This window comes from Antedon mediterranea, chromosome 5, assembly GCF_964355755.1.
Source record: "Antedon mediterranea chromosome 5, ecAntMedi1.1, whole genome shotgun sequence".
In the NCBI taxonomy this organism is placed as follows: Eukaryota; Metazoa; Echinodermata; class Crinoidea; order Comatulida; family Antedonidae; genus Antedon; species Antedon mediterranea.
This window is the reverse complement of record NC_092674.1, coordinates 11206483-11218934: the sequence shown is the minus strand read 5'-3', so window position 1 is coordinate 11218934 and position 12452 is coordinate 11206483. Positions and strand designations below refer to the sequence as shown.

The window sequence follows — 12452 nt, the reverse complement described above, 5'->3', positions numbered from 1 at the left end:
ACGAAATAATTTATTCTTCTTTATTGTAGTATCAAACAAACAATTTCAATTCAAAAGGTAGCCAAGATATAGCCGAAGCTAATCAACCTTGGTACCTTTTATCTTAACAATTTTGTTTAGCAATATTACTATTGAAAATGATTTTTAGTCCAGAAACATAGTTACATATTGTATTTTGCTGCAATAGCAATATGGTTGTTTTCTAGCTTTTTGCTGTGCTACACTGGCGAAATTATTGCCTGGATTCCATATCTCCCCTGTCCACTAGCACACTCAACCTACCACAATTGTAATGAATAATACAGCATTGGCCGTAGTATGCTGTAGTTCAAATAAAAATGTTGTGAGAATAACATGTAGGCCCTATTATATTTCATTCGGATTTGTTAAACTTTTTGTTTGTTTAGTTTATTTATTTTTCTTTAATGACTTCTGTCATTTTATGAGTCCTCAATGCAGCGAATATCATTTGGTCATAAATTCACATTCTATCCAAATATTTGTACAATATTATTAATCATATTATTTTGATGAAGTTAAATTTGGCCCATAAATTACAATGTTTTGAAATCCAGATCATTGTTTTTGTAACCAAATTTTTTAGTAAGAAAATATTTGTGATAGTATGAAGTTATGACGTCAGAAGTATTTCATATTTTGATAACTGCTAATTGCAAAGAAATGATTCCGTAATTTTGTCGTCATAGGATAAGAAACAAATCTATACTAACCTACTTAAAGTATTTTGTAATTCTTTCTTGTGACAAAAGGATTTGTTTAAATGTGTTTATAAATTTTACCACATATAAATTTTATGATCAAGGATTCAAGATAAAACCCTAATCTCAGCTTTATGTCCTAATGTATGTAGAATAATGCCATTTGTTTTGAGTAGGCTTCTTCTGAGATTACGCCAACTAGGCTTCTTTCTTCATAGTATACAATTCCGGGGCTGCCATTTATCAATCTTTTTGCTTTTTAAGTTAAGATAGGGCTTAAGTAAACAACTGAGGCTTATTATACCAGGTGTACTGGCCCTAAGCACTGTTCAGTGGCTGAAATGAAGTTTGTATGTGTGGTCAACATAGTAGGCTGCAAGACAGAGATTATTCCCCCATCCCACACAAAATGTTGAGGGCTGCAAATCACATCATATTAAATCAAGCTAGATGAGTTATAAAGAAAAATCATTATTCCTTATGATTTCAATGTCCACATAATTAACTAGGAATATTATTATTCAATCAACTTTTCTTTGTATGTACTTTTTTAAAGCGATTCGAAATAAATACACAGTATTTAATTCTACCTAATACTTAATAAATTAATAAATATAATTATCTACAGTTTCCATATAGATATGTCTTCGATTATAATAGTAATTAAAAAATAAAATTTTAATTTCGCCAATTATTGATATTTTACGCTTTTAAATCATGGTGAAATTTTAACCTTTTCTTTTGATTTTTTTAATTACCAATTTGAGTGTTAATTAAGTACCATATTTAGTATTCTAGTATAGCTTGACAATCTAAATTTATGAGTGCTAGAAATTACCAAAGTATTAGAAATGTCACCAGGGAGAGCCTGTATGAATATACTGAGTGTATTGACTTGTCCAACAGCAATAGTAAGTGCATCCATAATGTGCTACTACAGTGCTACTGCTGCTATTCTTGCATATAAACTGGGTTCTCGGAAATACTACGGAACATCCGTAATCACTAAAGAAATTGTGTCTAATACAAACACACAGAAAAGGAGATAAACATTCTGAATGTTTTTTAGGAAGAAGGATGTTTGCGAGCGAGGCTAGTAAATCCGGGCGGGGGAACAAGAGCCGTGGCTTTCTAAAAATAAATATCTCCTTTTCCTCCTGGATCCACTCCAGATAGAAGTACATACAAACTAGGCAACATTATGATTTCGCTATCACAATGAATTATACAAGGTTCAGAACCCTGTATTTAAAACAGTACTAATTTTGGATCAAAGTATACTTATAAGGCCTTCTTGTTCATCTTTGTTTTGTGTACATTTACTATTGAAGGCAAATATTTAATGGTTTCTTTATGTCAGTAAATCAATGAAGCAAGTGAGTGGCCGAGCGGTTTAAAGACAGTGGAACTGTAATTACAGTACGTAGCCATTACATCGGCAAAGGTTTGAGACTCACTTGCTGCAAGGTTCTGGTGGTAGAACAAGTCTTCTCGGATAAGGACTATAAACCGTAGGTCTAGTGTACATATCTAGCTCATGTGTACTTTAAAGAACCTAGTACATCTTTCGAGACGAGTAGGGGGTTACCCCGGTGTACTAGATCACACACAACAGCCACTGTCACAAAGTCATCATATACACTGGGCCCTCTGGAAAAACAGTCTGTGACTGAAGAGGCTACCCAGTATAAAGAATAAATAATAATAATAACAATAATAATAAATGATGAAATTGACTCCTATTAAATGATAAATAGATGCATTCCCTCTCAACTGTTTAAAATCTTCACAGTACATTGTTCAAAAACTATTTCTATTTCAAACCATAGTTACACTGACTTTTTAAAAGTCAAACTATATAAATAATTAGTCAGTTCAGCGCCAGTAAACTAAATGTCCAGTAAACTAACTGACATATTAAAAGACCGACAGAACCTGCTGATAGTGTGGGAACTCTACCAAACAACATTTTTTTTGTTAATACTGTATTTAATTAAAGCATTTCACCTTAAAATTGATTTCAACTTTGTCATAATTTGCATTCTTGCCAGACATAAGGCGTACCATTTATCTTTTTGTCTGGTGACAATTTTCACAGCATTTGTACATTATTCATTTACACTATTTGACCAGCGAGGTTAATCAGGGAGATTTTACCTCCCTGATTTGACATGGTTGATAGTGTTTTGTGTTCTATGATTTTTAACGTTCATAACTGTTATTACATGACTTCACTTTAGCAAACGAGTGTCAAGAATTTTATCATTTTTCTTACGTCAACCAAACCTTAGTTGCGGGCTGAGGGTCTTTTACTCTACCATATGAATCTTCTTCTCCTCTTTGACTCTTGTTATATTGTACTGTGATATTTTGTATATTTTGTAAGATCATTTTAATCCAGACCTTTTTATTTGAATTGCCCCGTGTGGGATGATTGAATTGGTATCATAGAAGTATTTTTTCCTCAATCCTGGTATGTGAGAGATAATATACTTCCTAGTATCAACAAAACTTGTCTGTCTATATGATAACCCCTGTCAAGATGTCCCATGAGGTTGAAGTTCTATGGTGTTGTGATTAATTACTGTAATTTTGTTGTTGATCAGAAAGTAATATTTAAGTTGAAGACCTGTACAGAATATCATGCATCATTTAGATGTTAATGTAATTGCTTTGATTAGGATTGCACCCTGATGTTATCACCTTTAGCACCTCACCTGCTGGGTGTTGTTACCTTGCAGTTGTTATCAATTTAAAACCACTTTCAATTCATTACTGAAATATTGTAACTATCCTGAATGAATGATATACATATCTGGTGTTTCTCTATTTTGAGACAGATACATTTTTTAATTAGACCAGTCACCTACAGTACTACTGGAAAATTAATAATAATGAAATACCTATATATTATATTTCAAACGTAATTCATTTAACTGAAATATTAAAATACATGTACAGTAGGTATCCATAATAAACATTACTCCATGTACAGTATACTTGGTTATGAAATTTGGGAAAATATTTGAGAACGGGATTATACTTGGATTGAATTTTAGCGATGGAATTGACCAAGGTCTTTAGCCTAAATTAGGGGATGGGATTAAACTTGAGAATGTGATTACACTTCTTCATACAAAACAGACAAATCTCTGTCAATCCTGTACATATGCTTCAATCCAATTTGTTAGATTACAAGATTTGTTAATTTTAATATTTGCATGAAAATTAATTTTTGCCTTGGATGAGGGCTCAAAGTAATTCTTAGCTGGAACATTTGGAGCGTTGCAGTAATATACCTGTAATGAAAATAGAGGGCAGCATTTACATGCTTCAGATGAGTACCGGCAGCTTTTAATTGATCATAGTCGGGAAAATCGTAAGAGGATTATTTATGAATCGTAATATTTTCAGTTAATTTATGGTGTAATTCGTTAATAGCAAGTTGATTAATAACATGTACCGAGATTCTATAAATGGATTCTAGAATAAATCAATGTATTTATTTTTCCAAGTGCTTCCTTTCAATCTGATCATAAGTTGCCGATATATGACCTGTGTTTAGGAGGAAGAGGGATAGGTGGTTCAGTATTGGAGCAGAAAGGTAGAAATAGCAATTTTAACTCTAAAAACCTAGAAAATATTATAGGATAAAACAAAAATTTCGGGATAAAAATTTAGCTATTAAAGATTTCCACAAAAAAATGAATAACAACAGGGAAAACATTAAATTCAAGTGTTTCTCTGAATTATGATTATTAGTTGCCAATTATTCAGAATCAATGATATTTAACTAATGATTTAGAGAAAAAATATTAAATTCAAATAATATTGGATTCTAAATGTTAGAAAGAAGGTAGACATTTAAATCCAGAGTTTCCCTATTTATAAAACCTAGATCAATGAAACTTAACTAATGATTTCCAGAAAAAATGATGAGGAAAACATGAAATGCTAGAAGTGTTACTTGAATGATTGTGACAGGAACATGTAACCTAGATAGCATACTAGGTAATAATAATACAGTCTAGGCTGTTTAGAACCCTTTAATTAATTACATCCGTATCAGAGGATTACTACATTCTCAAGTGTATTCTTAACTCATCTTTGCATCAACTACCTAGCACTGGGGGGCCTAACCTATTTATATTCTTCACTTTTTAAATTTCTTTTCATAGCCTATGTAACTAATTTCATATTCATTATTAAATTAAGGTAGGCATGTTTATTTATATGTTATCCAGTGAGGTATTCCATAATTCCTGATTTAAAAGACATAGCAGTTTGTGTTACGGTATTCATTCTTGCAAAAACAATATTTATACGAACATGTTCTGAATTAAATTTAACAGCTACGTGCATGCCCGTGGGATCCAATCTGTGAGCTAAATCACTTCCGTCAAAATGGTTAACATTTTTTGATGTCATTAGATGATGACATTTTTAATCTGTAATAGACAGTATTTGTCTTGTTTCAGTGTGGTACCATTTACTAAACCTCTTTGATTTTCTTTTGGTCAATTGTTTCAGTTTTCATTTCTAGGCCCTATCATGTTTCAAATCAACAATCGCAATCAATAGCGCTTTCTCCTGGTTGTTCTCCCTTGGGCAGAGATGCTAATTGTAACTGTACTAATCAACTAAGCTATGCCCGCTGGCTTCATCGAACATGCACTCATTCATACGGAAATAGCAAGAGTTCACTACATTAAAACAGGGTGAATAGATTCAATGCCAATAATAATGCAAAAAATTATCAATCAGCGATACTGATGCTTGACATACAGAATTTAAATTATTTGTTAGTTTGTTGCGGCAGTTAAAAACAAGCTAATTCTGCGTTTTAAAATACACATAAACTTTCTATCGTATGTTGAAATTCGTATAATTTTGTTTGACGTTTAGAAAACAGTGATTGCATTTCCGTCACGATCTTTTATTTTTAATTGGTTTCTTTGAAATCAAATAAATAAAAATTATTCTTCTCAAAACTGGTCTGTTTAGTGCGTGACAAGCATACTATTTGAAAGATAAAGTTACTGTTTGAACTGAAATGGAATTAAACTCATTGGTCATTATCGTTAGTGTTAATGATTATGCATAATTGAATGTGATGTTAATACAGTGTGGTAGACCTATGCGGGCTCTTCTTAGATAACCCTACCTAAATCTTTTTAAATTACAGTTCATGAACCTGACATATACATTTTTAAGAAGGCATATTATCTCAAAACTGCACACGCCAGACAGTTGTCCTTTTATATATATTCCATATATACTGTACAACAGATAATAATACAAAACCGGAAAATCAAACTAAAATACGATTTTTTCCCACTTAATGTAGAGATTTGAATATCGTAACAAATAGTTTGTGGTACACCTAACCAGATCATTTTCACTATTCACAACTCTTAATCTAAAAATAAACCATAGACACACTTACACGTACATTAATGTTGTTTGTCTCTGTATCTAGGCCTCTATAAATTATAATTTAGAATTTTATTGTTTTCGTCTATTGGATGATACAGTAGTATGCATAACATATTAATAATAAATAATAATAATTAATTTTAATACCATAACATCTGTGTAGACAACAATTTTTATTTTTAACCCCTTCCCCCTCCCCATTATTTATTTACTTGTAAACCATCTCTTTGATTGGTCCATGTTTATTTGGGTTTTTTTTAAACTATAAACCGATTCTACTGAGGCAATTATTTACATTTAAACTATATTATTTGTATTTTTTTAAATATATTTGGTCACTAATGGAAAAACAGATTCTTTAATCACATTGAAATAGGGAGCCACCGCTTAAAAATTTTAAAATTGGGTGAAAGCCTTGAAATTATAAAGTAAACATACTTAATAATACCTTAATAAAACCTTCATCAAACGCAATTATTGTTTACCCCATGTAGAAAAAAGATTTTCATGATTAATAAATCAACCGTTTTTCTTAGGGTCATTTTATATGTGAAATAATAATAATTATATAAGAGAATAAAATGTTAATTTTGTAAAGATGTTACAATATATCATGTTTAAAGTTTATATACTTAACTGTTAGCCCTGAAGTGAAGGCAAACATGGAATAATGAATAGGCAACAATATCACTGTACAAAGAAGATGAGTTACTTTAATTCCTAGCTTTATTCTTATTAATGGCCATACCTAAATCAGTATTTGCTATGTTCTATGACAGTGAAAGAATGCTCAATGATACTTTGCTATTCAATAGACTATATTGTAAGATTTCTATGTTGAATATATAAGTATGACAAATGCTTGATAACTGAGAAAATATCAGATTATTTTGTAATATGGTATCATAAGTATATGAGGTACTGATTGTAAATCTAAACTCACCTTGGTGAAGATAATTTTAGATTAAATTATTCATACGAAATAGACTTGCAAATTTAATTAAATGTGTTACACCCTAGTTAAGGTTGGTTCTCACAAGGATGCAATGCAAAGACAAGCGACAGTTCTTAAATTACTTTACGTTGCATTCTTGTGGGTACCAAGCATTAGTATACCTAAAGTTAAAAATGGTTTACAGCCATACTAAAAAAGAAATAGTAAAAATAAAATGTATTTTACTGTATAAAATAAATCTAAATTGATTGGTTCACTACATATCACGTGCCATGCATTATTTGGTTCCATTCTCATGATTGGGATACATTTCATGTAATGGTTTGTAAAGAAAATGTTAAACATTTTGTGCGGTAGGCCTATGCATAGTGTACATGTGCAGTAAGTATGCACAATCTCAAACCAACCTGTAGAGTGCATACACTGTTTAGGCTCTAAGACCAAATTTAAATGGGCCTAGCCTTTGACTGTGGGTAGACTGGTCTATACAACTTTACCTTGTTTAGAACCCCATCTCACCAAAACCTTTGTTATTTCTGTTTCTTGTAATCACTTTACGTTGATTCAAGTGCGTAATATTAGTTTGATGTCTGATTTGAATTCGTTCGCTCGTGACTGGATTTAGAATCTATGTACAAGAAAAATGTTTAAATCCCTAACTTGGTCAAGGTCCCATAGGATTTGTGATGTGATCCTTCAATGAAATTACGAATCTAATTACTCGCTATGACACAAGTGTTGAAATTCCTAATTAAAATAGAGAACTCTAGCAAAGTTATTCATGATGTTGCTTGTTTTCGGTTAGATAATTAGGCGTTCTAATCCAAAAGATAAATTGTTCATATAAAATTTATAAGGAGATATTATATTAAAAGGAAAGTTTTAGATTTATACAAATCTTATATTAAATGCCACCTTGCCGTGCCATACTTTATTGCGATTAGTACAGAAATGCTTCAAAGATTTTGTTTCTATTTTACACCTTTATCGCACTCGACTTAATTTTGGAAAATTAAAGAGGCATTCCCTACAATTTGTGACCATTTACGAAACGAAAAAAGTTTTCTCAATAGAACCATATAGTAATTATTTTAAAATTAAATGTAGTTTGTGACCTTAAATTAGATCTAAAAAACGTAGGGAATGGGACTTTAACCGATCTCAATATATAATATAGCTGAATGCATGTTTTAAAAAATAGGCCTATATCGAGATAGGACTTTTCAGAAAAGGTATTTGCTTAGCATATTTCATTAAGTTCTGAGGGGTTACCCAGCAAAATGTTTTTTCACCTCAGTGTAACTGTAAATATTATTTCAAATGATTTCACCCACTGTCAACTTGAATCAGGTAACCACTCAAAGAAATCCCCTGATGTAGAATTACTAACAAGTGATCTCCCTGTCTAACTCTCTTATTCACCATAGGAATGGTATCGCTGGGAGTTATACTAAATCCAAGGCATAATGATCTTTAACATGGCCACTTTAATATACAGTAATAATCATAAATGTCATACAGATATGTTTTTGATTGTTGATGGATTACATTATTTTCCTTCCATAATATGATTGAAAAATAAAACCCTAGAGTTACTTGAAAACCATTAGCGTGTAATTGTACTTTACATTTATTGATTGTTAATGTAATGTAAATCCAAAATAAAAAATCTTTGTTTAAATTTTTAAATTCAATGGGAAACCTTGAATTAATAGATAATAAGAAATTCACATAAATTATTCATTTATAAGATTATTTAATTTAAACTCATTTTATAATCCTGTGTTTTTATAATAACACATTTACTGTTAATAACATAGCCTTGTATTTGGTTCAATTCATTTGACCTTCCTAAACTAAAATATTGTTTTATTGTAATATAAAGAAATGTTATTGGTCTAAAATATATAAGATATTAATATATGTGTAGTCTTGACGACTTGTGCAGGGAAGAAGTTGAGTGCAGTGGCATTTCTCCTCTTCCATCTTTAACCTCCTTGTGTTTGTTTTATTTATTCTCCACACTGAAATACCATATTGAGATGTATCATTTTATCAAAGAAATAGGAAATTAGTCAACTCTCCCAATACCGGACACACTTGGGCTGGCCTATATGTGTGGTTTTCTCAGAAATTCTGGTACTTGAAACATGTTATTAGTGCTAAATAAACATTTTTTACCCGTAAAAGATTCTGTTGGGAGAGATTCTGATTTTCAGAGAGTTCTAATTTGGAGAGTGAACTGTAATCGTTAAAACAATTATTTCTTTAAACTAGTTTTTACCATAAACTTCCAGAAAATACAACATAAAATACAGGCCTAATCCTGACAAAAAGATTATTCACAATCAAGACTATTTTCACCTCTATATCCATGATCTTTTCCCTCGCCTAGGCCTCTTTGCTAGATACAGGAGAATAATCAGTATTACATAAGTTTTTGCCTACGTATTGTCGATATCTGTTGTTTTAATTTAAATATTTTAGTGTTCATTTTGTAAAATTGATATTGTCTACCCTACAGCATCCTAATCTATTTTCAAAGAAACTCATGGAAATTGTGTTATTCTGAGACGAAATCTTACCAAAAGGGTCATAATGGCAAACAAGGAGAAAGAAATTATGTTTTTATAATAAATGTTATTTTACACACAATACCAACATCTATTTTTGAATTTGAATCTATGCATTCTTATGCTGTATAAGCCATAAACATTTTATAGGTTGGTATTATAATTAAATGGTCTTTTACATCAAATGAGTCATTTAATATCATAGTCCGTGTGTCAACTATAGATGAAAATATAATATAATTGACATACATTTCACCTGGCCTAAAAAGCCAGCATCAAATTACAATATATGTCCTGCAGTGATCTTGGGAAAAAATAGTGATGTAATGCTTTGTAACACCTTCAACAATAGAAGATCTTAAGGCACTTTTCAATTATGCTCCTTCCCTAGGGTCACATCTTGTCAATGCAATGTAAACAGGCACTTATCTATCCACAACAGGGACTGTGTAGAAATACTACACCAGGGTAACCAACCCCTACTCGTTATGACAGATGCATTCTTTGCTTTAGAGAGCACATTGGGAACTACTGTTTATAATCCTTATTTGAGAAGACTTGTTCTACCAAAACCATGGAGCGAGTAAGGCAAACCTCTTTCCAAAAATTGGATTATAATGTCTCTGCCTTAACATTAGAATCTTTTATAGCATCATTTATAGAATAGATATGGAAGTAAATAAATAAATTATTTCCATAGCTATAGCTAATTATTTAAAACGCCCAAGAGGATCCAAAACTGTGGTACCAGGTGATTTCTGTTGTAACAATGCTGTTATTAAAACTTACTAAATACAGATATTATAATAATTGACTTTGAAGATAATTGCGCTATATCAATTGTGCCTACAATACATTACTTCACATTATAATGTTGTATTGTGTTTTCAGCTTTTTAGTCCTATTCTGAAATAACCATTTTCTTACGATATGGTAGCTCAGGTATAATCCCACACCCTTGTTCAGGCTAAATTTCATACCCATTTGGTTAATCCATTGTGAATGTAATCTATAGAATCTATAATCACACCACCTAATTTTCCCCAAATGTTATACCCAGCCCCTTATCACTTATTATGCCAGTAGTAATAATACTGCTTAAGTAAAGAGTTCAGTGAACAATAAGATATTTACGAAACATCTCCTGCCCCTTGTCACTTATTATGCAAGTAGTAATAATACTGCTTAAGTAAAGAGTTCAGTGAACCATAAGATATTTCCATACATCTCACATGTTTGTTTTATTATATTATTATTATACAATAAGCATGACTTATGCATTGTGCTAAAACTGATTGGTACTGTACTATTACACTCTAATCCTAACTAATACTTATTGTTGTTGGTGGGATTACTATAAATACCATGTAATCCATCTTAACATTTCTCAACACATTGTTCCTTCTAGTATTTATTCTATACTAGATTTGCATTCAAAAAGGAATTATTACATATTCAATTGTTATTAATTTTGACTTAAAGATGTATTGTCCCCCAAAATCATGAAAAATAAAGATTTTTAAAATCGGACTTTGAATAGGCCATTTTGCAGTTTTAATGAAGTTGTTCACTTCCATAAGAAAAAAAACGGGGGAAAAATTATTTCACCTATAAAAAGACAAAATAAACAGTTAAATTACCCAAAAACTCATTGTCTTCCAGACAATTTGACCATTTTTTGCTTTAAATTACATTTTTCTCAGGTAAATAAATTTTTTTCAGACCCAATTTTTTGTGAGAGTGAATAACTATAATGTGACATTAAAATAACATATTCAACAAAAAAAATTAAAAACATATTTTTTTAGGGGGACAATATATCTTTAAATGTTTAGTATGTTAGTTGCCAAGTAAACTTATGAACATAATTGGTAACGAGGCAAATATGAGAATAGAATGAATGTGATGAAATATACATTGCTGTATGTAGTTTGAAGTATGAAGCATAAATTCGGTGGTCTAGCGGTAAATTTCCAGCTAATGATCTGAAGGTTGTAGGTTCGAGTCCCGGTCATTTCTTGTGACTTTTTTAGATTTAGTTTTGGTTGTCCTTTTATGTAAAATTAATTCTTACAACTTTTAAATCCAGACAATCTATATCAACTGAAAATTATCCATTTTAGTGATAGTTGATGTATAAACAGTCGTAATATACATCTATTTCACCTCACTTTATTGTTTTAAGAATATTTGAATATAGAGGGCAGCAAACACATTGTGAATATCATCAAAGGGAATCTTTCTATAATTCAATATCTGTAACCTGACAATTGTTTACATTATAAAGTAGTGTATGCATTCTTTTAATAGTAAAGTTTGATATAAAATTATTGTTATTTTTTAATGTTCTCATTACAGATTTTTTGTTAGCTGTTTGCCGGACCTAAACGCTGCAGAACTTTACTTTTACTAATTACTGAACAAGCAAGAGACCAAACCAAAGCCAGCTAGAAAAAAAAACACGGCAGCTACAAAACAACCCAAGTTTATGCATAGACCTAAGCTACAACTGCGCAGATAAACATAGAAATTAGACTGTCTTGTGAAAATTCCACTTTGTGTGCCAAATTCCATGAATAATGGCAGTTCGTGATACGGCATGGCTGACGCTTGAGGCTTGTCGCGAGTATATAAGAGGCACGTGTAAACGACCAGATTCAGAATGTAAATTTGCCCATCCTGCCAAAACTGTAACAGTAGAAAATGGCAAAGTTATTGCCTGTTTTGATTCACTAAAGGTAAGTTGAAATTCTGTATTTATTTTACTGT

At 31.1% G+C, this 12452-nt stretch overlaps 1 protein-coding gene across 8 annotated transcripts in view; it reads left to right on the top strand.

Annotated features, from left to right (window-relative positions):
* LOC140050102 (muscleblind-like protein 1) overlaps positions 1-12452 on the top strand; it is a 125144-nt gene that overhangs the window by 43787 nt on the left and 68905 nt on the right. For all 8 annotated transcript variants that reach the window (XM_072095125.1, XM_072095123.1, XM_072095128.1 and 5 more), the window contains exon 3: positions 12042-12421. In XM_072095125.1, coding sequence (XP_071951226.1) covers positions 12263-12421 — 159 coding nt within the window. In that variant the 5' untranslated portion in view covers positions 12042-12262. The remainder of the gene's footprint in view (positions 1-12041; positions 12422-12452) is intronic.